Genomic DNA, 27050 nt, shown 5'->3' with positions numbered 1-27050 from the left:
TAAAAATAATGTGCCCTCGTGGAATTGCAATTGACTGAATAATTGATTGAAATGTTCAGGTTGGGCCACTGGTGTTTACTGCAGTTTGGCTCCAAAACGGTTGTTGATATGGCCCATCAAAAATTATGCAGACATGCGTGTCTGTTCTTAACAGCGCCGCCGTAAATATTGCCCTGTCACCATATGCTGCGAAACATTTATTTGCTTCCCCATAATTCCTTTTTGAGCACTTGCTGAAAACCTGTGTGCTTTCGTTACGTCTAGCTCATTAATGTTGATAATAATTCATCACTTGGCCCCGTCTTTGAAAGAATGTTGAAACTGTCGATGTTGCTGGTGGAATAGCAGAAAGTGAGTGTCCGCTTGTGTGTGTGTGGGCTAGAGTATTTTCAGAGCAGATGTCCAAAGCCTTGCTCCTGTGCGACATGTTTGCCTCACCTCTCTTGATAACTTTAGGACGTACTCGTCTATAGCTCGGTCATATCCCAAATTGTCCGTTCTCCAAGAATGCCTTCTCATAGTGTTTCCAGATTTCTTGCCATCTTAAGGAGACATATGTCTTCAGTTACGACGACTGATTGTTGGTTACAATAGATCTATCTCCTGATTTTACTTTTTTTTTTTTGCTCAGCCGCACCACCTCCATCACTCACCGCTCCAGACTCTCCTGTCCGGTCCGTACCTCTGAAAAAAGATACCTTGGAAATTTACTCAGATGAAAGTTCAAATTTCAGCTTGTGCAGCCCCAATCAGTCAGATGGAACGACCCCCATGAGACTGGCTGTACATGTGAGATGTTAGACAGGAGAATGTAATAGGACTACCGCTTCAATATGTACCACTACTGCTGCTACTCGTGTTGCTCAAAGTGGATGATAGTTGATATTGATGAACCACAGCAGAACTGAGCAGGATGTGAGTGCGCTTGGGAGGAGACGAAAAAAAGAAAAAAGGAAAATTGTTTCAAAGCAAGTGTTGTAAAAGATTGATGAAACATTGAGACAAAAACAGCTTGAACTGAACGGGGTTACAGACCAAAGTAATTAGCCCACAAGATGTTGCGGAGGTGAGTCAAGAAACACTGGAAAAAGACGTCAGTGAACGAGAGGATGGCAAAAAAGGGAAAGAATGAGATATGATAAAGGCCGTGGAGTAGAAGCCAGGTCTTCCCTGAATATGTCATTGCGCTCACCCCACCCCGTCCTGTCTGCATGAGACTCGAGCTGCTCTAACATCTGGGGGTCTGTACCTGGTCAGAGCAGCCACGCTCTGCCAAGGAACAAGATGGAGAGAGAGGGGATTAGGTTGACAGTGAGGTGTGTTACCAGATCCTGTGTTAATGAAAAGCAAGTGGAAGCCCCGCATTCCTCCCTCCGTCCACGGCTCACCACTCCCCAAGGTAGAGGGGCATTCATAGTTCATTGGAAGAAAGGAGGGAGGTGGGCAAAAAGAGAGAGAACAGATGTCCAAAGGTCCGTGAAATAAGACCTTCCCTAATCTCTCAACCCTCCACCAGACTGCCCAAAGAGTGCCCCCGACTTCCTCGGAACACACGCGCATACGCCTACTTTTTCATGTGCATGTGTAGTCTGACATGCAACGCTTTCACCTCAGTCCAGTGCCTCTGTGGACCCCTCCCAACCCCCCGTGACACCCCAACCTTACCGCCGCACTTCTTTCGGGTGATTTACTCTCGCACACTTGTAACGGAAAACGTCTGCTCGTAGCAATGGCGTGAAAGCTAGACAATATTTATTTAGGTGTCTTCATTTACTTCAAGGACAATCTTACTGTTTTCGCTACGAATGATCGAATCCGATAATTTAATCACTACGCCAATATGATCTCGTTCCATCCTGTTAATTCTATTTCAATTATCTTTTTTGTATCCAATACTGATGATTTGTTCCCACTAAACAGACTCTGCTTGTCACTCACATAGTTGCAAAAGGCCAAAGACAATGGCATGATGATGAATCATCGTTAAAAGGAAACCAAATAATAGTTTTAAATGGGACATACAAATATGAGCTCTCCGGGGTGCCTACCCACCCATCACGTGTGAAATTTAACAATGATGTAACTACTTATCCATCGGCCTACATCTGACGATGTGTTTTTGAGTGAGCCATTCTTCTCTTCTCCTCAACTGTTCCAAAGCAGTGGTGCTCATGAACGTAACACAACTTGTAACTACCCCACACAATTTGTTTCAGCCAATAAGTCATATTCTTAACATAAACACTGCTAATATTGACATCTAAAAATAAGCACTCGTCCATTTTCAGGACCACCTTTTGTCATTAGGGGAGGTTTTAAAATGATTGCCAAAAAAGCGTACCAATAAGTTAACACCTGTACACTGCATGATTCCCTTTCTTGGATCATAATTACATCATGATGAATGGAATCAAAAACACACCCTCTGCCTTAACTTGGGTGACTAATGATGATGCATGCGGTGATGCTGAAGTCTTTGCTTTGAAAGTGAATCTTTTTAAGTAACATAACTTCCACTGACGCAATGTTTGACAATGGTCTGGTTTTGGAATTAAGGCACGCAAAAAGTGTCCGGTCAAAGGTCAGCAAGTAAAAAAAAATGCTTAACTTTAAAATTAGACTTTCAACCACAACTCCCAACATTAATCTAAACAGTGGTGGGATTTATAGGTTGAGATTGAGGAGTTTACTGTATGTGATTATTTATTTTCCAAATGTTGATGTGTTAACTGTTCATATTTCTAAATCAAATCGCAAGCATTAGAATCGGTATTCAGATATTCTCTGCGCAAACTCACATCCGTGATCATCAGGCCAAAAATGTGATGTAATCCCTACAGACACGAGGAGTATCTATAGTTTTAAAATTTTCCCTCTCATATTTGTAAGATTAATTCATGCGTCTTATCTGTGAAATGAATTAGTGTGGCATATATACAGTTTTATTTCTTTTACAGTATTCATTAAAATGCATCCTTACTAATTAGCAAATTAAGTTATTTAGTAATCCCGATGATCTCAATATTTGGAATTGGCCTGTTTGAAATAGGCAACTCATATTTTTTTTATCTTGTTAGTATATAATATAGTCATCGTAATTGCAACATAATATGAATTGCAACAAACGTTTTGTTTTTTTTGGTTAAGTGTCTAATATATATGCTGTTATATTTTAAAACTCAGCTAATTTTTTCTTTATTGATGTGACTTTGGAAAATTAGCAAAAAATAAAACGAGTGTATTATTATCTTTTTGCCCACCTTAATGAGATGTTACTGTCTTTGTCTTTGCCCACACGTAGACAACAATAAAAAAAACAACAAAAAAACATGCATTGATCAGGAAGAATAATGCAAATACAATTTATGATTTATCTTTTTTCCCTTCTTCACTGACATGCCTTTGCCTTGTAAAGAATATTTCCCTTTTTCTTGTGTGTGATGCGAGAGGCTCTTGATGATTTAAGAGTTAAAATTCTTCAGTTTTTTGTTCTGCTCGCCATTCCATAATTTTGATTACAAACGAAAACATGTTTCCTTAACACTCCCAAGCATCGCTTGTCTTTTCTTCTGGCACAAATGTTACAGACCTACATTTATCACGTAGGGAACGTCTAATGACTTAGATGACATACAACACTTGTACTCGGGCTGTGATGTCCGCCCCTATGGAACCAGTTTCCTATAGTGGTCTGGTGGTAAGTGGAAAGTGTATTCCTGTGGTGAGTGACAATATATTATTTCTATTACTCTAAGCATCGCAGCTAGTCTACTGAGGGTTCTGCTACTTAGGTAATGACTCCTTTAGGTTTCGTCTAATTGATACCAGTTCACCCTGAAGTATAAATCAACCAGGCAGTGGTCAGATAAGGGCTGCCAGGAAGAAACTGAGACAGTAAATCAGCCGCGATCCTATCTAATCTTACCCGAGTGTTTGCCAGAGATGTATTTCACTTCGCGAAAACTTCCACCCACACCACCCACTTAGTTGCTGGAGTGACATAAGTTATATGTTAGCCTGCAGAGAAAAGCCGGTGTGCGCTGGATTACTGGCAGGTCTGTAGAGTATAATGCAGGTGAAGGTTAGCATATGCACATCTTTGATTGAATGTTCTCAGCGTTTTGACGTGGTTCCAGTTCTTTACATCAGTCAGCCATGCGTGGAGCTTGCTTCCAGGAATATGCTCTTTAGCCCGCTGATCCCATCATGTACAGGGCCAATATATGCCTACCTCAGGCTGCTTGTATTTACTGATTCGCTGATGTCCAAAGATTGGTACTGAAAGGTTTCCAGACACTTACATATATGGTAAGGTATGTACCTACCTTATATGCCTAAAATATATTACTGAAAGTCCCAAAGCAATTTAAAAGACTATAGTTTGAGTGCATGTGCATATACCAATTTGATTTTGCAATTTTACCTTATAAGGAAGTGTTCCAACCATGAATGCGAGCACAGCATCAAATGCCCCAAAAACAACAGCTGTAGGAGTTCCCCCACGTGTGGTTGTGTGACCGTGTGTGTGTGTGCGTGTGCTTGTGCGGGGGTGGGGGTGTGTGTGCGTGTGCATACATGGCTGTGGCTGGCCAATAAAATCCCCCCTTTTGGTCATGTGTGAACCTTTTATTTTTAACTTCAATGTGTCCAGCAGGTGTGCGTGTCTCCACTCAGCACTGCCCAAGCGTACAGTGCAACCTCTTCACTGGGTTTTGTCACTCCCTCATTGTGTGTTAAGTTTTCAGCATGAGCCACTATGGGAGACAAACCGGCCCTCAGAATAAATTTGACAGTCTAAAAATATTGGTGCGACGCTGCAGTTAGTTGTCGTTTTAGGTGTTAAGTCATGATTTTTCTAAATATTTTTTTTTTAGCAAAAAAAAAAAAATTTCAACACACCCTAATTTTTTTATTTTTCATTTTTATTTTATTTTTAATTGTAGCCTCATCTGAAATTTGCTATAAAACAAATCACTTCTAAATCACACTAGTCAGGTGAAAGCTCTCCTTTTGGTTCAACTTTTCCTCCCAGTCACGCAACAAGTGGCAGATAACAATATCCGAAGTACACGAAACATTTTCGCAAAAATCACCTGCTGTTTTTTCCCTTTTTCATGTGTGCACAAAATCCATAATCGTAAAACGAGTCGCCATCCGTCTTTTCATTTTGTTCTTCGGAACACGTTCGGTTTTTTTTGGTTTTTTTTTAAACGTGGCTGTTATTTTTTTAAACCAATGCTATACGGATTAGGAGTGACTCCACTTTATTAGCGTCAACATCAAAAATGAAAATGAAGCGATCTGTTCCTTTATTAATTTGTTCCCACAATGCTTCAAATATATATATATATATATATATATATATATATATATATATTTTTTTTTTTTTTACCTCGTGAATACAATGTATTACGTTTAAATTTTTAAAGTGCTATTTGTTTGCGTATCATTGCTTGCTCGATGGTCGAGAAAAGTTTAAATTAGCAACAAACAACAGTTATGCTCCTTTTGGAGTTATCGTCTACTGCTGCACCATCGAGATCAATGTCCACCGACTGCATGCCAATGTGGTATGGCAGTTGCGCTGTTGCGGAGCAAATCTTTCCAAACGGTGGCACCCCTAGTAGCACTGATGAAAAACCGTGCCCTCATCCAAAGAGTACAGAAGTTAAGTTTGGACTTCTCTCCCGAATGGAAATCATTTTATTTTTTTTAGAGACACGTATCCTTGCAGAATTTCTTCAGCATTTCAAAGAATTGTGAACCAAAATGGCAGACGCAGTCAAGGTCAAAGGTCCGCATTCCCAAGATGGCTGAGGGTAGCATGAGTCAAAGGTCAACATTCTGCTGTGCACAATTTTCAGTCCATCTTTTTCACGATTATTTTTGTATGTCAAAGCAAGAACCTCCTCCTTACGGGCCTGGGGCATACAATGTCCACATTTACCAGAATCTTCCATTTTTTATTGACAGGTTTCCCAGCAACAGCAAAAAAATGTTCAATGTGATCAAGCATAAGGGTCTCTTCCTTTTTGGTTTCTGCATCACAACGCCTGGCTCGTGCTCCTGTTTTCACAAGTATTTTTAATGTACATGCCTTCTGCTCACACGTTTGTGTCATGCCGCATAATGTATTTGGCTGTCTGCTGACGCATCGCCTGAGTCCCACATTCTGGTAATATGGTCACAAAGAGAGCTTAGTCTTGATTGTGGAGGAGGTTACAAATAAGAGCCTGACTTGACTGGATGGAAAAATGGGATGAGGAATGAGTGTGATTCCCCCTCATTAAAATCATTCCAATTGAACGTAATTATTGTGAGCTGCTGCTGCTACTGCTGGTGCTTCTGGTTTGTACTGCAGGATCGGGAGGTCAACTTGGCTACACATGACGCATGGGGAGAGAGTTGATTGCCCGTGGTACTGTATCTGAGCATTTGTGTGTGATCTTATGGCACGTAGTGTGATTTTGGGACCACTAGTTCGTTCATACTAGTTGAACTGTGTATTTAGCGTGTGCTCATGTGGGTGTGTGTGTGTCTGTATTTGTGTCTCCCACTCAAATAGTAATAAAATCACTATAGCATTTAAACAACCCTGCTTGGGAGTTTCCTTGTGCTGTCCAATAAATCCTCACCATGAAAATAAACCTGTTCAATAAATAACAACTCTGTGAACGCCACAAAACTAGGAGACATTAGCAGGTAAACTGCCAACATGTATCAACAACATCTGACCTGGACAAATGACTCATCCCAGTGTAATATTTCAAAATGATTTATACAAGAAAAGCCCTGTTTCATTGGACCCCTGCAGCTGTGGCGTTAAGCCCGAATATTGAATAAGACATATCTCGGTCGGTTTACCAAGTCTGGAAAGATGTGTGTCATATACATGCATTTGTCTCCTGAGTTAATCAGCTCCTGTTCCACTCCCACTTTCCATTTCTCCTTGAAAGTTCACCTATCTGACATCATCAAGAGCCCACTGGAATTTTTGCGAACAGCTGTGGTTTAAATGTGAAATGTTCTGCGTCATTATTGATTGGATACAGGAATTGGCAAGTGAATCATGTGCCAAGTATGTAGTCCATTGGATATCCTTTTCCAAATGGAACACTGGCAACAACCTTACCTGTATGCAGCTGTATTTTTTTCGTTTCAGGCTGATGGATAGAATTCCCCCGCTCTTCTGTGTCCAAGTCAAATAAAACATGTAATGACATTGATACTGTATCAGTTACATGTACTGTAAGTGTAGCTAAGCTAAATCAGTCGTTGCCGTTGAAGAATGAAATAATCGTTGTTTTCTCGAGAGCTTTGTTGCAAAAGAAAGATATTCCTATGTTTTTGGAAAAAGAGGAAAAAAAACAAAAACAAAAAAAACAATGCATTTTCCTCAGTTCAAACATTGCAGATTGCCATGACCTGGATAAGTGAGAATCTTCGCAGACACAAAGAAAAACACAATTTGTAGAAAGCACATTGTTTTGTTTTGTTTTTAAAATATTTTGACAGTAAGCTTAAAAGGACTGGTGCAATTATTCTGTAAGGCGAACGATATATTTAAACATATCCCTATGTCAGCCACATCTGTGTAAAATAATGGGGACTCTAGTTGTCTGTGCACACTCTACTTTTCTGCTTCCCAGGACTCGGAGCCAAGCACAGTGGAGGGACCATTACTGCCGTCAAAAGGCAAAGGGCCACTTCACAGGGCATTATTAGTCATTCTGGTTTGAGGTTTCCAAATGGGCTGCTGCTGTTGCTGTGACTGACCAGCTCAGCCCTGCCATGTTAACAACTACTAGATGGGCTTGGAGTCTGATGATTTATGGGGACTTAAAGGCCAACTTCTGGACAGCCTTTGACCACAGTTAATGACCCATCTGCGATTAAATGGAAAGGACAGAGAGTGCTGTCGTATTGTGGTGGCTCCTGCTATGTTTGCTTCTTTCAGGATGAGTGGGTGTTTGGCTTCACTATGTGGATCTCACCACGTTTCTTTTCTTTTTTTTTTTTTTTTTCAGTCTCACTGTCTTTGTTTAATCATGTTGATTCGCAGCACACTTTAAAGAAAAACAGGGGCGATCTGATTTTTATTGTCATTTTTCCCACACAGATCAGTTCTAATTCAACGAATCTGTGGCGGACTCAAACTGTCATATGCACATCTTAACTTTATTAACTGCACAGGCAATGTTTTAAGTAACATTAGCTTGTTTTTACAGTCAATGTCTGTGCACCACAGTTAGTAATGTGCACTCACCCACGTCTTACGCATTTGAAACCAAGCTGACATGATGTTGGGGCAAGTACTCGGCTGTGTCAAATTCATTAGGTTGCTTCGATGATTAAGTTCACTTGCCAATGTACAGCGCATTTCTTGTTACTTATTGTTAGCAGTGTTGTGATGGGCAGCTAGGATTGAGACAACAGAGTAGCGCTTTTCTCTGCATTTCCCGGTGGTATTCTTTTCCGTCACACACAAATTGCTTTTAAGTTGTTGGCAGAAATTATTGAAACGTAAAATGTTCAACCAATAGTGCATTTGGATTTGTAGGTTTGATAGTCGTAGTGATTAAATCAACCCTCGTGAATTCCCTTTGCTTGCCTTTTCCTGTATTTGCTCTATTTCAAAAGCGAATGTAATATGTCTGTGGATACTGTGTGCTCTGATTGGTCTAATATTTTCCATTGTCCTTGTCCAATGTTTGTAAATGGTTGTGTAACCTCTCATCATTCCTTGTCACTTTTACTGTTCTCCCAGATGCAGTACAATCTGCTTCTGTGCAGCTGGAACTACAAGATGTGCTGATGAGGACAGGGCTGAAGGACAGAAGCCATCTTTTACTGGGGCCGTTTTCATGCAGCAGCTCACTGGAGGCCCGGTGGTGTCGGCACAGTGGTAGTCCTGGACCTGAGCCCGGTCCCCCTAAACTGCTGCTGGACCTGAAAGGAGGCCTGCTGCAGGTCTAAATACCCTTTATACATCTTAGTCGCAGTACATTTGTAAGAGGTCAAACACCTTGGCAACATTTGGGGCGAAGTATGTTTGTGAATGTTAGATTTTTAAACGGTATATAGGCTATTTTTGATTGTTAATCCGCCTCTTCCTCTTAAATTCAGTATTCACAAGTATATTTGTAGTACTGGAGGAGGCATTGAACCCTTCAAATCCACCGTGGCCCGTGCGTGTGTGTATTTGTGTGACTTTGGGTTTCATCTGTCACTTAAGTAGTGGAACATTATTTGGCTATTTCTAGGCAGTGTAATATCTTATTTGTGGCTTTTTGCTCAAAGTTACATAATATCCCAGCTGAAAAATCCCCTTTTCAGTGTGATGAACTGATTGCATTATTACTAATGTATTGTTGCACATCACTAGTTCGGAGTGACCCTGCACTCAATATTCTTCAGTGGTTGCCCTTAATACATAATTGCATGTTTCCCATTGAAAATATTGGTGTTTGTGGTGTTTTAATCAAATGCTGGACAAAAACCACTGGAATTCCTTCCGATTTCTTCATCTTATTTTCTCTCTCCATATGCCTGAAAGAAACTCCCCGAATTTTCCTGTTTTCAGAGTTTAGTCATGAACCCATATGCACACATTAGGTGGTAACAGGCGGGCAGGCACACAGCGCCATGTGTGAAAAGCTTTTGACTCAGAGATTCCTGGTCCTTTGTCCAAACACCAGCAGACCCACGTTGATGGCGTGTGGGAAGGGGGACACCATTTAATACTTGCTTGTGTCGGGTAGTTATTGATGATGTACTGTAAAGTGGTGACTCATGGGACCGTTTCCTCATCTTGTTTTGGAGGAAAATGTTGAAAAATGACCAACATCTGAATATACAGTTCCCTCCATAATTATTGGCATCCCTGCTTAAGATATTTTCTTTAGCTCTGAATAAATTATGTATTTTTATCTAAATAATGTAGCACCAAACACATTAGACAGTTAGTTTCCATAAAATCATGTGTACCGCAATTATTTGGACCCTTAATGTTGGCAACTCCTTTTGCCAACAAAACAGCCCATAATGGTCCCCGATAATATTTGCTCTCTCCGCTTGAGTTTTCAATGGGGTTGAGGTCTGGGGACTGAGATGGCAATGGGTGGAGTTTGATTCTGAATCTGTTGAAACATTTCTACAATTTTCTCTATGAGATTATGCTTCTGCAATTCAAATTGAATTCATTCCAAGACTGCGTCTTCACCATGGGTGCCAATATTTATGAAACTGTACATACTACCTATGAGTCATGTCAGTGTGCAGATAACTACTGTACGTGCTGACAACATGGACTGTGCAAAGTATTCACAGCGCTTGACCTTTCTTGCGTTTTGTGTTACTGCCTCATTTCAAAGTAGATTTCCTCTTTAAATATTCGCCACAATAGCCCAAAATGGGCAAAATGCCTTTTTTCCCCAGTTGATTAGAAATGGGAAAAAAAAATAAAATGAAAAATGTATAAGTCAGACACCACATATACAGAGTTATTCACAGCCTTTGCTTTATACTGTGTTGACGGATCTTTGGCAGTAATTACAGCCTTTCTGAATATGAAGCCACAAGCTTGGAACACCTCCTATAAGATTGGACAGTTTCCCCAATTTTTCAGCTCCATCAGGTTGGACGGATTGTGTCGTGTCAGTGAACAACGTTTTTGAAATCTCTAAAGGGCTATTCAATCAATTTCAAGTCTGGGCTCTTGTTGGGCCACTCAAGGACATTGGCAGTGTTTTCCTGAAGTCACTCTTTTGCTATCTTGGCTTTGTGCTCAAACTCATGTCCTACTGATAGATGAACTGCCATCCCAGTGTGAGGTCAAGACCGCTCTGGAGCAGGTTTTCATCCAGGAAAGCATCTCCATGATGTTGGCACCACCGTGGTTCAAATGTGTGAAAATGATTTATTAAGTGCATACTTTATAAATGCACTGTACGGCCATTTTTCGCCTTGAATTAATCTTACAGATTCATTAGTTAGGTAAATGTTTTTGTTTTCTCCAGCCACCTAAAATCCAGCTGCTGTATTTTTGCTTGGCAGGTTTTTTGGGGCCAAGAGCATCTTAACTGCTTGAAGCTGGTGGAGGAGCACCTGCAAGCATATCACTCTGTACAGAAAGGGGACTCGCTGGAAAACTGCCCTAAAGCCAAGACCTTCCAGCCCCAGCCACCTCCCTCCCCAGGTTCTCCTTGTTCTCGCTCAGAACACAGCTCGGATGACCTGCGAACAGGACACTTTCAGTACATCCAGGACTCAGGTGAATATCAATTGTACTTGTATCCCTACTGGGGACACCCGGACAACGCATTCGATTCTGCTGTGAGATTTTCTATGTGCGCAGAACATAGATCGTTCACAGTTTTATTTGGACCAATTTCAACATTTTTTTTCTCTCATCTCAAGTGTGATTCAATTGCAAGTTGACAAACTGCCTTTCTGAGTCATTATAGTGTATGTGGCACTCGACATACACATTGATGACATCAATCAAAGGCCTCTACGGAAAGCAATTCAATCAGACGTATCTGCCCGGTTGTACTTTAAGTAACATGGTGTATTCCCTTTCTTGATGCTTTGTGTGTGTGCTGCTCTCGACATTATACAAAGAGGATCAAACTACTCCTACTACATACTAGTGATCCACTTTGTCAAGTGTGGTTGACTCTGGTTTTTTTGGTTTTTACTGTTATACTCTTGCGTCTTTGAAGAATGTATATTGTTAGAACAAGGACGCGGGGAACAATCTGTTTGCAACATGTTGTCAACTGGCAGAGGAGAGCAGTCTCCGAAGTACAGAGAAGTGCAAGTACCCCCCCCAAGGGTTGACAAAGGGATGGAAGGGACTCAGAGAGAAGTGGAAGAAATAGGGAGGGAGAAAAAAAACACTAAAGGGTCTCGCTAATGCGACTGAAAGCAAAACCATGAAAGTGTCTGTTTTTGCTTTTGTTTCATCCTCTGTTTGCAGCAGAGTAATACGCTGGCCTCTTAACATGAAAGAAACATTTGCCCATTGACAGATTTTGCTACTCCCCGAAATGTGTTCTCCACAAAAAGTATCCGTTTTGTACCCCCAGGGGACAAACTTTTGTTTCCCAAATAAACATTTTTCCAAAGGACTTGGATCCGAAACAGCAGCCGCAATTTTATTCAAACACCACTCAAAAGTTTTGATCCATGTCATCCAGCTTTTTCAGGTGCTTGGTGTGGTGCAGTCAATGACTGTTTACAGACAAAAAAAGTTTACTCAACCCCTGTGTTTATGTATTGCTTCTTTTGCACATAAACATTCTGAAAACATGGAAACATCTATGTTTTGTTTTGGGTTCCATTGAAACACCCCTAAATGGACCACCCTAACATTTGACAATCTCTGATCAAAGTCCAAGATTTTTATTCAGAATGCACAAATGAGATCTGACAAGAACTGATAAAAACAAAATGATGTACTTTTTCTCACTGCAAATGAGTCACGACGAGAAACTTTTCTTTACCTATGGTGATTGGTCACACATAAATGTTTGGGATTGTCAAGTCCATAGAAAACATCATGTAAATACAAAGTAACCTTTTATCGAATGATTATTTGATTTGGAGAAGGACTCCAAATGTGTTTTGTTGCATGTGAAAAAGCTTTTACCCCCTAATAACTGGTTGTGCCATATGTGGCAGTAATAATTGAAGTCAAGTGTTTGTGATAACTGATGCGTCTTTTGCATCACTGTGGAGGAATTTTGACCCACTCTTTTGCACAGAACTCTTTTAACTCAAGTCATATTGGAGTGTTTTTGAGCTTTACTGCTTAGTTAAGGTTATACCACGGCATCTCTTAGAGGTAGGCTTGCTGGCAATTTTCAAGTAGATGGCCTGCACACCAAGCAATCTTGAGCTTGAGGTTACAAACTGTTGGCCAGACATTGGCATTTCTTGGTAGACAGCAGAATATTTTTCTACAAGTCACCAAGATCCTGAAGTAGTAGCTGCCCTATGATCCATATTTTTTGAGACCTTGTTGTCTTGTAATATTTAAGCGATATCTTGATTGGATAACGTATCTGTCTGAAATGTGTCTGACTTAGGAATATGAACCCAGCTCTCCAAATACTGTGGTCAATCACAGTTGAATAATTGTCTCTTGATTTTACTGGAGCGAGGTGGGACGTTGCGGGTGTGAGGGGTGTGAAAGTTGGGCTACCAGGGGATAAAAATCATCATTTTGAAAACTTGAATCGATGGTCAGCAACATTTAAGTGTGCTTAATAAAAAAGTCGAAATCAGGAAAGGGGGAAATACTGTGTGTGTGAATTGCAACTCGAACTCTGACCCACAATTTCCATCGAATCAATTTGCATTTTGCGCTTTTCTAAAAAGAAAAAAACAAAAACGAGAAAAAAAATCATCATTGTCCTACAAGTGAAGAATCCAATTTGATCTACATGTGACAAAGTGCACTTTATCCACACCATATGGTGTCCCATGCACTTTGCAAAGCCTCATATTCACGTAGTTAAAAATGTTTTGGAGATTACACCAGCGCGACAACCTACAGAAAAGTTTCAAAAAGATGAATTTAATGACCACAAAAGCTCGGCGTCCTTTGGCCAAAAGTATGTCAATTATTTATTTTTTTTGTCGTACGAGTCTCATCCTAGCTAACTCTCAATTTTATGGTATTAAACAATCAAAAAACTACTTCAAAGTCATTACTCCTTTGACTACATGCCCGTCCATTTGATGGCTCGACTTAATCTTAAGAACATTGTGGTGGGACAGCGCTGTAGTGTTTCCATAGCAACCAGTGGCTACATTAAGAAACACTGCTGATCACTATGATCAATAAAAACAAACAAAAAAAAAAATCTTGGGAGTCATCCTGAACGAGAGCAGGACGGGATGGGAATCATTTTTACCGGGACAGGACATTTGTTTTAATGCTATGGTCGGGATTTTTTTTTTTTTCGTGTGTATACCTCATCTTACTATTCTTTTACTTTTTATCAGCTTCCCAAAGATGGCCCAGCCCACATGAGGTTGTGTTCTACGGTGAAACCGAAGATAGTCCAGGACTAATGCTGTGGAGGTATCCTGAACCTCGTGTCCTTACCTACATCAGGATAACTCCCGTCCCTTTCAACACCACAGAGGACCCGGAAATCAGTGTGGCTGACCTAGGGGACACCTTACAGGTAAAAATAGGAACACATCTGGTTTTATAGAAAATGTCTTTATTTCCATGAACTTCCAACACTGTATGATTTTGAAGAAGTGTTTCCTTATTGAGGTGATAAATAATCTATCACCATTCTGGTTTTTCACATCAACAATGGTTATTAATCAAGTGTGCCACCTGAGATTTGCGGCTCCATGAAAAAAAATTACTTTGCGCTCCTTCTCATCGTCCCCTCTTATGGATCTCATGCATAGAGTACTTGTATCGATGCACTCCACCAAACCTTGAGGACAGTCATGGTTCATAACGGTACACTTTCAGAATTATGTGTTCACTGGGTTTTCCGTGGTTTCTTGTTATTGCAACTAGTCTTGAATATCCATCCATTAGCTGAACCACTTCTCCTCACGATGGTGGCCGGGGGGTGCTGGAGCCTATCCCAGCTGTCTTTGGGCAGTAGGCGGGGGACACCCTGGACTGGTTGCCAGCCAATCGCAGGTCACACATAGATGAACAACCATCCGCGCTCACACTCATACCTAGGGGCAATTTGGAGTGTTCAATCGACCTGCCATGCATGTTTTTGGAATGTGGGAGGAACTCTCGCAGGCACGGGGAGAACATGCAAACTCCACACAGGAAGGAGGGAGCCGGAATCGAACCCTGCACCTCTATACTGTGAGGCCATCGTGCTAACCAGTCGGCCTCTCTGCCGCACTCTAGAATATGTATTACCAAAATTGAGGTGTGACGACTGGGATCTGCGGAAGTTTCTGCATCTGGAGGAGGCAAAGAGTGTCAATGAGATATGCATCCACACAGGATATATACGGTAAGCTGTCTTGAAGTTGTGCTTCGAAGACAAAGGTGGTAGGGGCCTCCAGAGCAGAGCTAATCCAAAAAGTTCCTTCACTGCTTCTTGCTCAACATCATTGACAGTGAACTCCAAATAAATTCTCCCAGCTGGGCTGTTTGCCAATATGATTCTCATGATGTGAGTCTATAGAGACCCACACCTTCCATGTTATTGAATGACATGGAGCCCTGCTGTCCATCCTAACATGTAATGTACGGTGAGACAGCTGTGAAAGTCATTTTACATGCCCTGGTGTGAAAAGCCAGGTGTCTTCAAACCCAGATGAGGTTATGTTTTGGCAGCCTGTTGCAGCTACTGAGTCTACTGAGGTTCAGTCAGGGATGAGACATTCCATCTTTTTCTCTACCACTTAGTTTTATGCATTTCGATGCACCTCCTCCCTTTCCAGCATTATTTCAATGGCATGTCCCACTCTCACTGATATAGCAACACATGCTACTTTTGATAGAACAATTTTACTCCATAACATATTTTTCCTTACTACAACATGAATGTTATTCTATGACTGTAACAATATATTTAATGTACTAAGAACTCCACCGCTTCACAAGCTGATTCTTGGCCTCTAGTTTTGCAGTGAATGGTCAATTTCAAGCTTATATATACGAGCGCCGGTACACATGTTGTGTTGTACTTAACTATATCTATAATTTCATACTATGTACAGCTTTGGTTACATTCAAATGAATGGGAGCGAGCCCTGCCTTTCAATATAATCCCATTTTTACATCTTCATTCTTGCCCTTGTCCTCTCTCTCTAGCGACCTGCGTCTTCCTTGATTGACACCTCCTCTTTTAATGGATTACAACAAAAGTGATTTAAAACTTATAGTATGAGGAGCCTCAGAACGCAATAGAGGCTTGCACAGTTGACATCTCAAGAAGTCCTGATGCCAAATTGCCACTGCGCAAAGATGAGTGGCCAACTGTCATTTTTTGGCATAATTGATTCTAGTCTGATTCAGAAGCATTGCGCCGTGTGCAGCGGGCCTCCGAGATACTGTGCGAGCAGGCCCCACAGCTGTAAAATCAGAAATGAGCAAAGCTCCTTCACTCTATCTGATTGACCTCATATAGGATTACAAGAAGGCAGACAGCCATGAGGGCTGCAGTAAGAGTGGTTGATTGAGATAGATAGCAAGGATGATTGGGGAATGTCAGATTTGAGACTACTTGAGGTCGATGATAAATGATAACCAGAAATCAGAAGATATTTTGGTTACCTCATTTAGTGACCTGAGGGTGTCAAAATCTTAGAAACACTTCTCACTCTGACACTGTGCAGAACATAGTGTTCCTTTTAATACTTAATACCAAAGCCAATAGCAAAAACTGAACATGATCCTAGCAACTACAAATTGAATACAGCTCTTACAGGGTCAGATGGATGTGAGTGTTTTGGTAACCTCACCTCACCTTAGAAAAAAATACATTAAATTTTAAATGAAAGTGAACAAAAGCATGACAACAAAATATATGTCTGTGACACATCAGAGTATTTAGAAATTAAACATTAACAAGGTTTATTCGCATGTGACCCCCGGGCCGTAGTTTACCCACGCCTGGTCATGGGTGAGTTGGACCCCATCCAAGCTGATTTTGTGCGAGAGGTGGTGTACACATTCACCTTTTAGGACTATTGAGAACCAAATATACATGTTTTTGGAATGTGGCACCGAAACGCGAACTCCAACCCTCAGCCGCTTATTCACGATATTAAAATATTTTTAGGCCATTGTAGATTTTTTTGCAGGCCTGCAATTTATCTCTGGACCAATATAATTCATACGTCTTCTCGACAAATCATTTAGTTTAGATGGTCGAGGCTGTTACTTCAACACAAACAGAATCACCAGTTAGACAATGAAGACCTATTTTGGTAAACAGGCACATGTGCACCTGGTGTAAAAATGGGCATTGCTTCATTTTCGTACCAGCGCGAGACATGGACGCATGATCGGAAGGTGCAAGGCGGTCAATTACTCCGGTCGCACACCAGGCGACTATGCGAAAGGGGGGGTATTGCAGTTTACTTGCCAATATCATGCACAAATGCCTGCAAGTCTAATTTCTATTTCCAGATATCAAGCACGGCGTACTTGAGCGTGTGCTCTCTAACGCCCTGATTTTGAGGCAAATTGGAAGCATAGCGATTGGCCGGGAAAACACTACGTTCCCTCCCACAATAGTACACAAAGGCACAAACTCCCAGTTAAATCCAATTCTACCAGCACAAAGTCTAGCAAAATTCCCAATGAAAGAAAACTCCACCCATGCGTACAGATGAACTGTAATTTGCGCTAGTCTTTCACCTGGCGCGAAGATACTCTTGCAATAAATTTTGTGAAAATGAAATAAGGAACGGAATTTGAAAAAAAGGATATGAAATAAAATCCTCAACAAAATCATCAATCCAGTTGACTCATACGTACTCACGGTCCGGCACAGGTATTATGTGTCTATGGTCGCACAGTTCCAACATAGTATATATTTTGGGGGTTTTTTCCCCCCTCCTACCATTGGTGTCATTTTAACATTTTCTGAGTTAAATGGTGTCCAAGAGTGCGTCACCTATTTTTAGATTGTGCAAAGTGTTATATTAACTCTGCCTTTGCACATTCCAGTGCTATTTCCGTCCTCCATTCCTCCTTGCTTTTCACTGGGAAGCTGACATTCAAACAAAAGATGTTTGCGAATGAAGTCCTTTCCACTCACAGAAGAGACTGTGGTCAACAGCCACATGCTTGAATTGACTAAAATCAAGTAGGTGGGTCAAATTTGATCATCCTGAATACAAAATTGGACTTGTTGTCTCTAGTGAAATGAATGATGACATTACATTGTTTTGTCAAATAAGTCATGCACGTCTGGTTGATCACATTTTGAAGTTATTTACAAAGACTTCACCGTTATCAAGCATCAGGAGTTGTGGTGGTTGGATGGCTCATTGGGTGGCACCATTAATTTAGGATTCAGCGTACTGGGGATCTAATCCGAGGGGACTAAGGAATCAAACTAATACTGACTGAGGCGGTAAACAAATGTGTCTGAGAAAGGTTACTCGTCTACTCTTGTTGTAGTAATTTAACACGGTTTAGTGAGTTAAAATGTACTCTCTCCCAGTGTTAAATATGTAACTATTTTAAAAGTATTGAGTTAACTATTGAGCGTGTGGACCTGCATTAATTCAGAAAATGTGTTAAATTTCAACTCTGTGGGAGTTAATTCAACACTGGACTTTTTGCTGTTTATTGTCATCCAAATTGGATTACAGTGAACCACGTTCATCGCTGCCATTATGTCCTTCAGTAACCATAACTACTACAAAACTGCTGTTTTCAAATGTATTGGAAATAGTGTGCATAGTGTAGTATCTGTGTGTTAGGTGTGTGCCTTCAAGAGACAAGGCCTTGAGGCACTCACTTCCCAATCCGAGGGCGTTACTGTGATACAGCAGAGATCTCTGAAATAAGATGCTTTTCTCGAAAACATATGCAATGTACTAGGGCCACCGTAGATGGACAACCTGTGATATAATGGGGGAACACGTTACAATTTAGAACATTGTTACCATGAGTATTAGTATTGAAGACTTGAACATTACATTTCGTACAACTGCTTAAGAGTATTTGTATATGAAGGAAAAGAAAGGTTTACCTTCCATGCATGTTTCTTGCACTACTTTGGCTTTCATTTAAGTGTCACGTGATATTACTGTGATGTCATTTGTCTTTCTCAGCGACTTTACGCAAGTTAGTTTGGTGCTCCGTGTATTCTAGCGCCTTTTCAAGGACTGTACCGCATGTGTGAGATAAGGTGGAGGATCCATTATCTCTCTTGCTTGTCCTCGGGGCTCGTTTCTGATAGCTGGCTTCCTTAATCCAGCTGTGCTCTTTTCTTACTTTAAGCACGAATGACTTTGGCCTTTTCCCAGTCCATGATGTGTTTTTTCTCTTTTGCAGTGGTCATTCCATGTTTATCTGTTCTGCTTTTTCTTTCAATTCATTTCTTCCTGTTCTTTCCTTTTTCACATTCATTTTCCACATTGCAGTATTATTATTTTTTTCTTGTGTTGAATGCTCTCTCCGAATCGCCATTTTATGTCTTATTGCACTCACACAGTATTTTGTGTGTGATTTCACTATTTTTCTTAGTTTTATTTGGTGTGGGTTTGCTGGGTTTTTGTCTGAGTGTAATGTTTGAGTGTTTACATCGTGTTCTACACACACCCTTCCCCTGTCTTGCGTATTGTGCGGGGCCATTCCAATATTCTTTGTTCTGTTTGATATTTTTTCACCTAATGTTTATCTTCTCTATCCCCCTTCCTTGATACTGACAATTTGTGCACTTTGGATTTTTGACTAGTCCTCGTCTCTGTCCGGTGGATCAGTGATGATGTCAGGGTTTGTCGTCGAATCCTTATAACGACTAGTTTGTGTTTTGTTGGACTTTATGAAGTCTGTAACGAATGTACTGGTCAACATGGTTGGGTTTGCAGTAAATGTTGATTTGGATGTTTTGATGGTCCTCCTTGTGTGTGATATTTCGAATCTGTTACTTGTGCTTGACTTTTATGTTGCAAGTTTGATCCTTCAATGTGTTTGAGGTGGCGTGTTAGTGTTTCTCCTTTTTAATTAATTCCAGTACTCAACATCTGGTCTGATCTTACAATAAGTGGGTGCAGTGTTTCTGGCATTTTATTCCAGATCTTGCATCAATAACCTGATCATGATGGCTGAGAATGTGTCCCACTTCACACAGCCTTCCTTTTGTCTCTGTATGATATTTTTTTTAAGTGTTCTATTAATAAAATGTGGTTGAGTTATTCTCCAGTAATGTAAATATGTTTCTGTGGTGACAAAGTGTAGCAGTCATGTGATGTCCTGGACTTTGTGTAATTAGGCTGTGACCGGAAATCAGGTTTACTTCTTAGAAGACACTCTCAACCTTGTTGTACGGGAAGTAAATAAGACGTAATACTTGGTTGTAAATTGTTTGCTAACAATACATCAAGTAATATTGTATGAATCTATACGAGACATCCGTGATATTTATTCAAATGTCCCACAATCAATGTAGTCCAGACGAGATTTTGTTTTTCCAGCAATCGAAATAGTTTTGCAACTGCAACATTGACTCTTCATTAGGTTGTACTTTTTGTCAAGTCAAGTCAAGTCAATTTTATTTGTATAGCCCTTAATCACAGACAGTCTCAAAGGGCTTTACATAGCCACAATCGACATCCCCGATCTTAACCCCCAGGAGGGCAAGGAAAAACTCACAAAACCTCATTAGGGGAAAAGTGAGAAACCTTGAGAAGGGACCACAGATGGGGGAATCCCCCTTCCAGGATGACCAGGCTGCAATGGATGCCAACTGGGCAACATTTGGCACATACAATGATGCTATGCAATAATAGATGAGATAATATAAGAGTCAATTGAATGAAGTGCTGCAGGAAGATGACTTCAGTGGAGTGGGTCCTCATCCAGGGCCGTAATATCCATGGCAGCATATCCGAAGATGAGCCTTCGATCTTGTACCGGTCAGTTGGTGTAAATTCAGTACAGCCACTTCCAAGTGAATCGCCATCACCTAATTCGGGGAATTGGGAACAGAAAAGAAAGAACAGAAATAGCAAACAGGCCAACAAGTAGTTCAATGAAGTGCTGAAATATAAGGAAATCAGAAAAGGCGCTGCATGAAGACGACTTCGGCAGAGCAGGTCCCTTCCCGGTTCGTCAGTGCCGTAATCTTCAAAGCATGTCCCCATCACCTAATTCCCAAGCAGGGGAAGGAGGGGGCAGAAAAGAGAAGAAGCGGCAGTAAACAGGCCAACAAATAATTAAATTAGATGCTAAAGTATATAAATAAATTGATCAAATGTCGCGCTGCAGGAAGACGACATCACTGGAACAGGTGCATGCCCAGTTGGTCAATGCCTTAAACTTCCTAGTGGGTCACCGTCACCTAATCCCCCAAAGCCGTAGCGCTACAATTCTTTGGATATAGAGGAACAGAATGTTTGAGGTCCAAACATAATAGTTGTGCTGGAGCGCTCAGAACTAGTCATACCTCTTCAATATTAATAGCCAAAGCAACGTTCCACTTCAATATTCCCATAATTTGTCCCACAGAAGAACGCTCCCTTCACTTGTTTGTACAAGTCAAATAAGTCAATGACAGGCTTCAACACTCCAGAAGAAATATCTTTTGCTTATATGTTAGAGTGTAAATGTGACAGACATGGTTGGGCCAGCACCTTTCTGTTTTTCCTGGAAAACCGCCTTGCTTCAAAGTTTTCTTGGCATAAATAAAGTATCTACCTAACCTATGTTGACACTTGTTTCATCAGCGTTCAGTTTATACTCGTACACAATGTTTGGGCAGATGATCCTGGCGTGTGCAAGACATTCCTGATTTATGTAAATCAAAGATCTTCCTTCTTAGATCTGTACTGATCTAATTGTACTTGTCGTGATAATCAGAGGCCTTGGCCATGTTAAGTTAAAACATCTTGGAATGTTCTGCATAATTTTGAATGAGTGCACTTGTATTTTGGCAAAAAGTTGATTCAAATTTATGTGTGACTTGTTTTTGAGTAAAGATGTACGCAAACGTATGGCAAGATTTTTCACTCACTTTTATGCATCTGCCTTTTATAAGAAAAACTAATCAAAATGGATACACCATTCAAGGAGAATAAACTTTTAATGAAGGTAATTAATATATCAATTGCCAATAGTCCAAATACTTACGAGTTATTTGTGAAAACGAGTTGCATGGCAAGAAATACAGAATGCAACCTGTAGTTGATGAACATGTGTTTTCCACATCTTCTAATCCCCCCTGTCATCTGGCATGTTCCTGGCCTAAAACAAGTCTGTTAAACAAATGATGAGTGTTTCATTCATGTGTTGACAGGAGCAGGTTCTGAGCCCCCATCTATTACTGAAACCACCTCTGGGTAATGTGAAATGGTGAGATAATTTATCTCTACAGAATCCATGTTGGATATGTTAGAGCCCACTGTGTAATAAGCCATGAGAAAGTCATAGATGTATATCTGTCCATGCTTGAGGCAGGAAAGTTACGGATATTACAAAGGACTTTAGCTGCGAGCCAGCTAAACATGCTATAGGTATCGTGGGCTATAAATATTATTTAGGAGGCCATGGTTCAAATGGCCTTGATGCATGTTACTCTATTTGAAAACTACATGACCTTTTGAAAAATACGATTGTGAAGTAATCATAATTTATTGGCTTCATTGCTTATGGTGTTACACAGCCAAACTTGCCTTAGACCTGTGTCCAAATACTACTCACATCAGTCTTGCAGTTGTGTGCGAGCAGAAGGCTTAGGTTCAAGAGGGTTATTTGAACTGGACCCCTCAGTCATCAGCCAAAAGTCATTGTGATCTCACATGTAATAGATTCAAGCCTCTGGCCAACAAGCAGCTAGCCTTACTTTATGCAGAAGTGCAGATGTTTTAATTATTTCACTTCCTCCCAAGACCTGGAAAAAAAAAGAAAGAAGTCACTGGACGGAAATGCAGCCATAAAAAACACAAATGATTTGGTTTCTTTTCCAAAAAGAGTTCAACTCGCTACGCATCTAGACACTACAGAGTGAGGGGGGGAAACCAAAGCAGTCATTATTTCTCAGGCCTCTAGAATTACCACCGAGCCACACTGAGATGGAGGCTGATAGATTTTGAGAAATGTAAAGTGAGAGGCGTAGGAAAAGAAAAAGAAATAGGGAGCAAAGAGAGCTGTCTTGTAATTCCTGTCATTCTCCTACCTGTCATATAAAGTTTTTCCGAAAATACCTCTTTAAGAGTGATTGCAAGAGGACAAAAGGGGATCCATATATTCACTCTCTCTTCCTGTCACCGCCACAAATCGTATCTGCTCCTGATGTGCTCCCTGTCCTTACTTTGCTCGGGGTTGAGCGCTTGTACTTCTGAGCCATACCTTTTGCTTTTCCCCAGAGCAGATCATATTTATAAAATCAAGTTGCCTTGCGTTTAAATAGTTGCGGTTTCCCAACTATTTCCACTGTTGTCCAGTGGGAATTCGTAACTACTACTTTTCCTCAGCCATATTACTGCTTACAATAGTTTCACACACAGATGAAGGAAGGTAGCAGGATGAAGGGAGTTGGATTCCTGATCGGGCCGCTGCATAGTTGCACCTGTAGTTGGCCAATGTGATGATAGGACAGAAAAAGAGAAAGGAGGGTGACTCATTGAGGCATTTTTAGTGCACTGTGGACCAGCGCACCGACTCATATCCAGGTGTCCTTTTTGCCCCTCCCAATGTCTCTGTGTGTTGTTGGAAAGCCCGAGGATGAGAATTAATACAGGAGCAGGGATTGTGTCATTCCTCACGCCAGGAGAGCTAGAGGAGGAGATACAGTATGTTAAAGCAATTCAACTCAGATTTATTTATAGAGCACTTCCACAGCAACCACAGCTGTGAACTGTCATACATAAATCTGAACAGAAATATTGTTTATATTAATGAGAATAAAGCTAATTAATTAGATTACTGTAGTTCCATTCTTATGCCAATCAGCCAGTGGATGCATCCATGCACTCATGTAGAGAACTTCATGTTTTTGGAATGCAATCCCCGCCAAAGAAGCGCCTCTCCGCTGCCGGAGCGGCAATGTGTGCGGGTTGTCCTTGGGGGATCGCAGCTCGCCAGGAGGCACCCGTGTTGATGTGCTAAATTTGCTTGCTCTCACCCAGCTGTGTTGGTCGTCAACCCCACTTTGCGCTCCTACCCGAGCGTCTACGACGGCAGTTTGCGCTGGCCACTCGCAAAGGTGACTTGGTTCACGGGCTGGAATGGATTAAAAAAAATCCTACATACAATCGGTTTGGCTCAAAAATGGAAGACTGTGCTTTGCTCTACGCCACTTCAAATTGTGAGTTGGTCCGAGCTCTTACACTCCAATTAATATAAACCTAAGGGAAGTCTATGAGCTGTTTAGCTTAAGTATGAAGTTGAACCAATAAGCGCACACATGAGTTTCAGCCAAGATAACTATTGTTTTAACAGGACAGACAGCACTCAAGTAGACTTGTATTAGTCACAGCTAATGGACTAAAAACAAAGAAAATCCTGTTCGTGTGGTTAATTTGATTTGGAGTTTTTACACCTCATCCACCAAAAACTTCATAGTCCTACTTTCCAACTTTGGCATTGCATCTTATCTGTGATTTTTCCGCCGTGATTAACGTTAACATATATTAGCCCACATGAGACATCATAGCGGGAGTCAAAAAATTCATTGCATCTCCTGAGTAAACATTTTCTCAAGCTGATGTCAATTCAATTTTTCTGCTGGCTGATAAGACATAGCGAGCTGTGCAATTTTTTTTTTTTTTTTTACACAAATAGACACCAGTCACAGAACGACCTAATCAGTGTTGATCTTTTTAATAAAAGTCATGGAAAACAGGGCAGGGTACGTTAACAGTCAGAGCCTCGGAGCAAGCTCGGGGAGTCTTCAGTTGCACAGGCATACTTGAACTTTGATTCAGAGATCACACCTGGGTTCATTGTGGAAATTGAAATCATTTCTTCATGCTGTGTGTTTGCTTTAGATCGCCTGTCTTTAATTATCTTTCAGAGGGACTGTAATGTGTCAATCAGTCCAAGACAAGTAACTCCATGCAAAATAATAGTTTGAGGTTTGGCAGAAACTGAAGTGCTTGACAGTGATGGAAGTCAGATCAGCCAGCCGCCCGAGATGTAAAGACATTTATAAATAGTTTTGAATATTTACTGTACTTGCTCTCAACATATGTACGTTTATTTGGCATTTGAACAGCTTCCAAAATGGAACTTTAACTAAAGAAATAGGGTAACCTGGCAGTCTTACATCATCAAGTCCTTAAAGACTTCCAGCAAAGAGTGTGTAAAGTAGTTATAGTTACATGGTGTTCATCAGATAAGATACACACACACACACACACCCCCACACACGCACACCCACAATCACAGTGAAACCAACACTACTGGTATTTACTTGCACTTCATAAAAACACCTGTATATACATATACAATATGCAGTCATATTGTCTTTCATAGACACAATTGTTTATTGTCTCTTCCTGAATACAACCAGGTGACGTATAAAAAGCTGCATTTTCCACCGAAAGTCAAGTCCAAGCAGATTTGGACAATGGCAGACTTTTTCCATGTTTTCAACATTTTTGATCCCTTGAAAGTTGCACAAAGTAGCTACAGTTGCTAAATGGTAAGGGCCATACTTTTGTCAACCTTTTGCAAGAAAGGAAGGAAACTGTTAACTGAATTGCCATAGTTTTATATCAAATCGATTGTGTTGGTGTAAACTAAAGAGATTAGAAAAGATAAATTCAGCTATAGCTGAACGATTTTCAAAAAGAAACAAATTTAAAAAAATGTCCCCCCTCAATATTGCGACTATTACGTGATTACTTTTTCAAGTTTCCCTTGACATGTATTTTTTTAATTAACACAAGCAATACTTCAATCAGCATCACAATAAACAATATCAGATTTATTATGCATCAGGACTGCCAATTTTAGTCGAGGAGTCGCGATCAAAACGATAATTGATTTAATAGTCGGCTTGTCATTTATTGATGTACTGTGGAACCTAGAGTGACGAACGACCTGTCACGTTTCCAATTTTTTGGGGTAGAAAATCTGCTTCGGGTTATGAATGTTTTTTGTTAATGCGAAACATCTCAGCATGAATGTTTCTCGCACTATTGAACCATGATTGGCTGCGTGCGCAATCACATTTCTCACAGCCGCATCCTACACATTTGATTAAGGTGGCACAAACATTTGACTAACTGTATGTAATGCAAAATATTTATTGTACTGGAGCGTCTCTTCAATTAAATTAAAGTTAAAAAAAACAAAACAATAACAACACAAAACCCAGTGTCTGCTCCCCACAGGCGCAAGCATTTTGGAAGGAGTCCATTTTTTTCAATGGATGAGCTGTTATCCGGTTCCCCTTTTCACTTAATATTAATGCACAATAAACGTGTTTAATGTTCTTAGTGACGTATAATTTCAACCGCAATCTTTTAACTAATCACTCGCAAAATTTTTCACAAGAGATCGCAATCAATCGCAGGCTTTGCGTTTTGAGAATTGCATTCCAATGCATTACGACATCAATTTAAATTCGGTTAATCGTTCAGCCAGTGCAGCAGAGTTTTTGTTTGGAGGTACATGATGGAAATGCAACAGTTTCTGCCCCATTCCATAAATAGTAAAAAGTCATATCTGCTATTGTGTCGTCTAGAATAAACCAAAATCACTTCTGGGAATTCTCTTTGGAGACTTTGGACATTTCCGCTCCAGTGGCAAGTGCTAAGGTTGCGGGTGCACAACTCTGTCGGCTGCAATTATGAAAAGTTGATTCCAGGAAGCCCTATGTGGCATTTCTTACACAATGTAAACTACAATTACCTCATCTGATCAAGGTTCAGTCCCCCGCATACAAATGTAAGGGGGTTCACACTACACATGTGCACACTGGCCCTCTTGACAGTTCCAAATTGTCCTGGGAGCACCATGGCTTTAGTAAACAATTTGATTTACACAGACCAATGCACTCCACATACACCTTCATGCCTCGGTGTCTGGCATTTATCAGGTGGGCTGCTGAGAGCTCCCTGCCACTACTGATCCATCAGTAGCAGGGTTCTGCAGGTGGTCAGTGAAACATGAGAACTTGGTTTTGTTCACACAGGAGCACCCACCCACCACATGTATGCTAATGTAGGCGCACTGTAACTGAAATGAATTGAGCCTTGCCCCATCGAACTGTGAAAATGCTCACATAGCCTGATTGTTATTCGGTGTGAAAAAACAGCTCACGGACCGAAATGCAAATGGGTGCCCTGTAGCCCGCAGTTAAATTATGCTGCGGTCATGCAGCGTAGCTTTGGATGTGACTTGTCATCTTGTGCTT

The 27050-nt window shown here is 40.8% G+C and overlaps 1 protein-coding gene across 2 annotated transcripts in view; it reads left to right on the top strand.

The window, feature by feature from the left end:
• vps13b (vacuolar protein sorting 13 homolog B) overlaps window positions 1-27050 on the top strand; it is a 303806-nt gene that overhangs the window by 220535 nt on the left and 56221 nt on the right. For both annotated transcript variants that reach the window (XM_088306201.1, XM_088306202.1), the window contains exons 39-41: window positions 8768-8970; window positions 11056-11272; window positions 14014-14198. In XM_088306201.1, the coding sequence (XP_088162327.1) occupies window positions 8768-8970; window positions 11056-11272; window positions 14014-14198 (605 nt within the window). The remainder of the gene's footprint in view (window positions 1-8767; window positions 8971-11055; window positions 11273-14013; window positions 14199-27050) is intronic.

The sequence above is a fragment of the Idiotropiscis lumnitzeri genome, chromosome 10 (genome assembly GCF_059441095.1).
Source record: "Idiotropiscis lumnitzeri isolate Australia: NSW breed Sydney's pygmy pipehorse chromosome 10, RoL_Ilum_1.0, whole genome shotgun sequence".
NCBI classification, from domain to species: domain Eukaryota; kingdom Metazoa; phylum Chordata; class Actinopteri; order Syngnathiformes; family Syngnathidae; genus Idiotropiscis; species Idiotropiscis lumnitzeri.
Note: the sequence above shows the minus strand (reverse complement) of the source record. Positions and strands in the feature narration are given on the sequence as shown.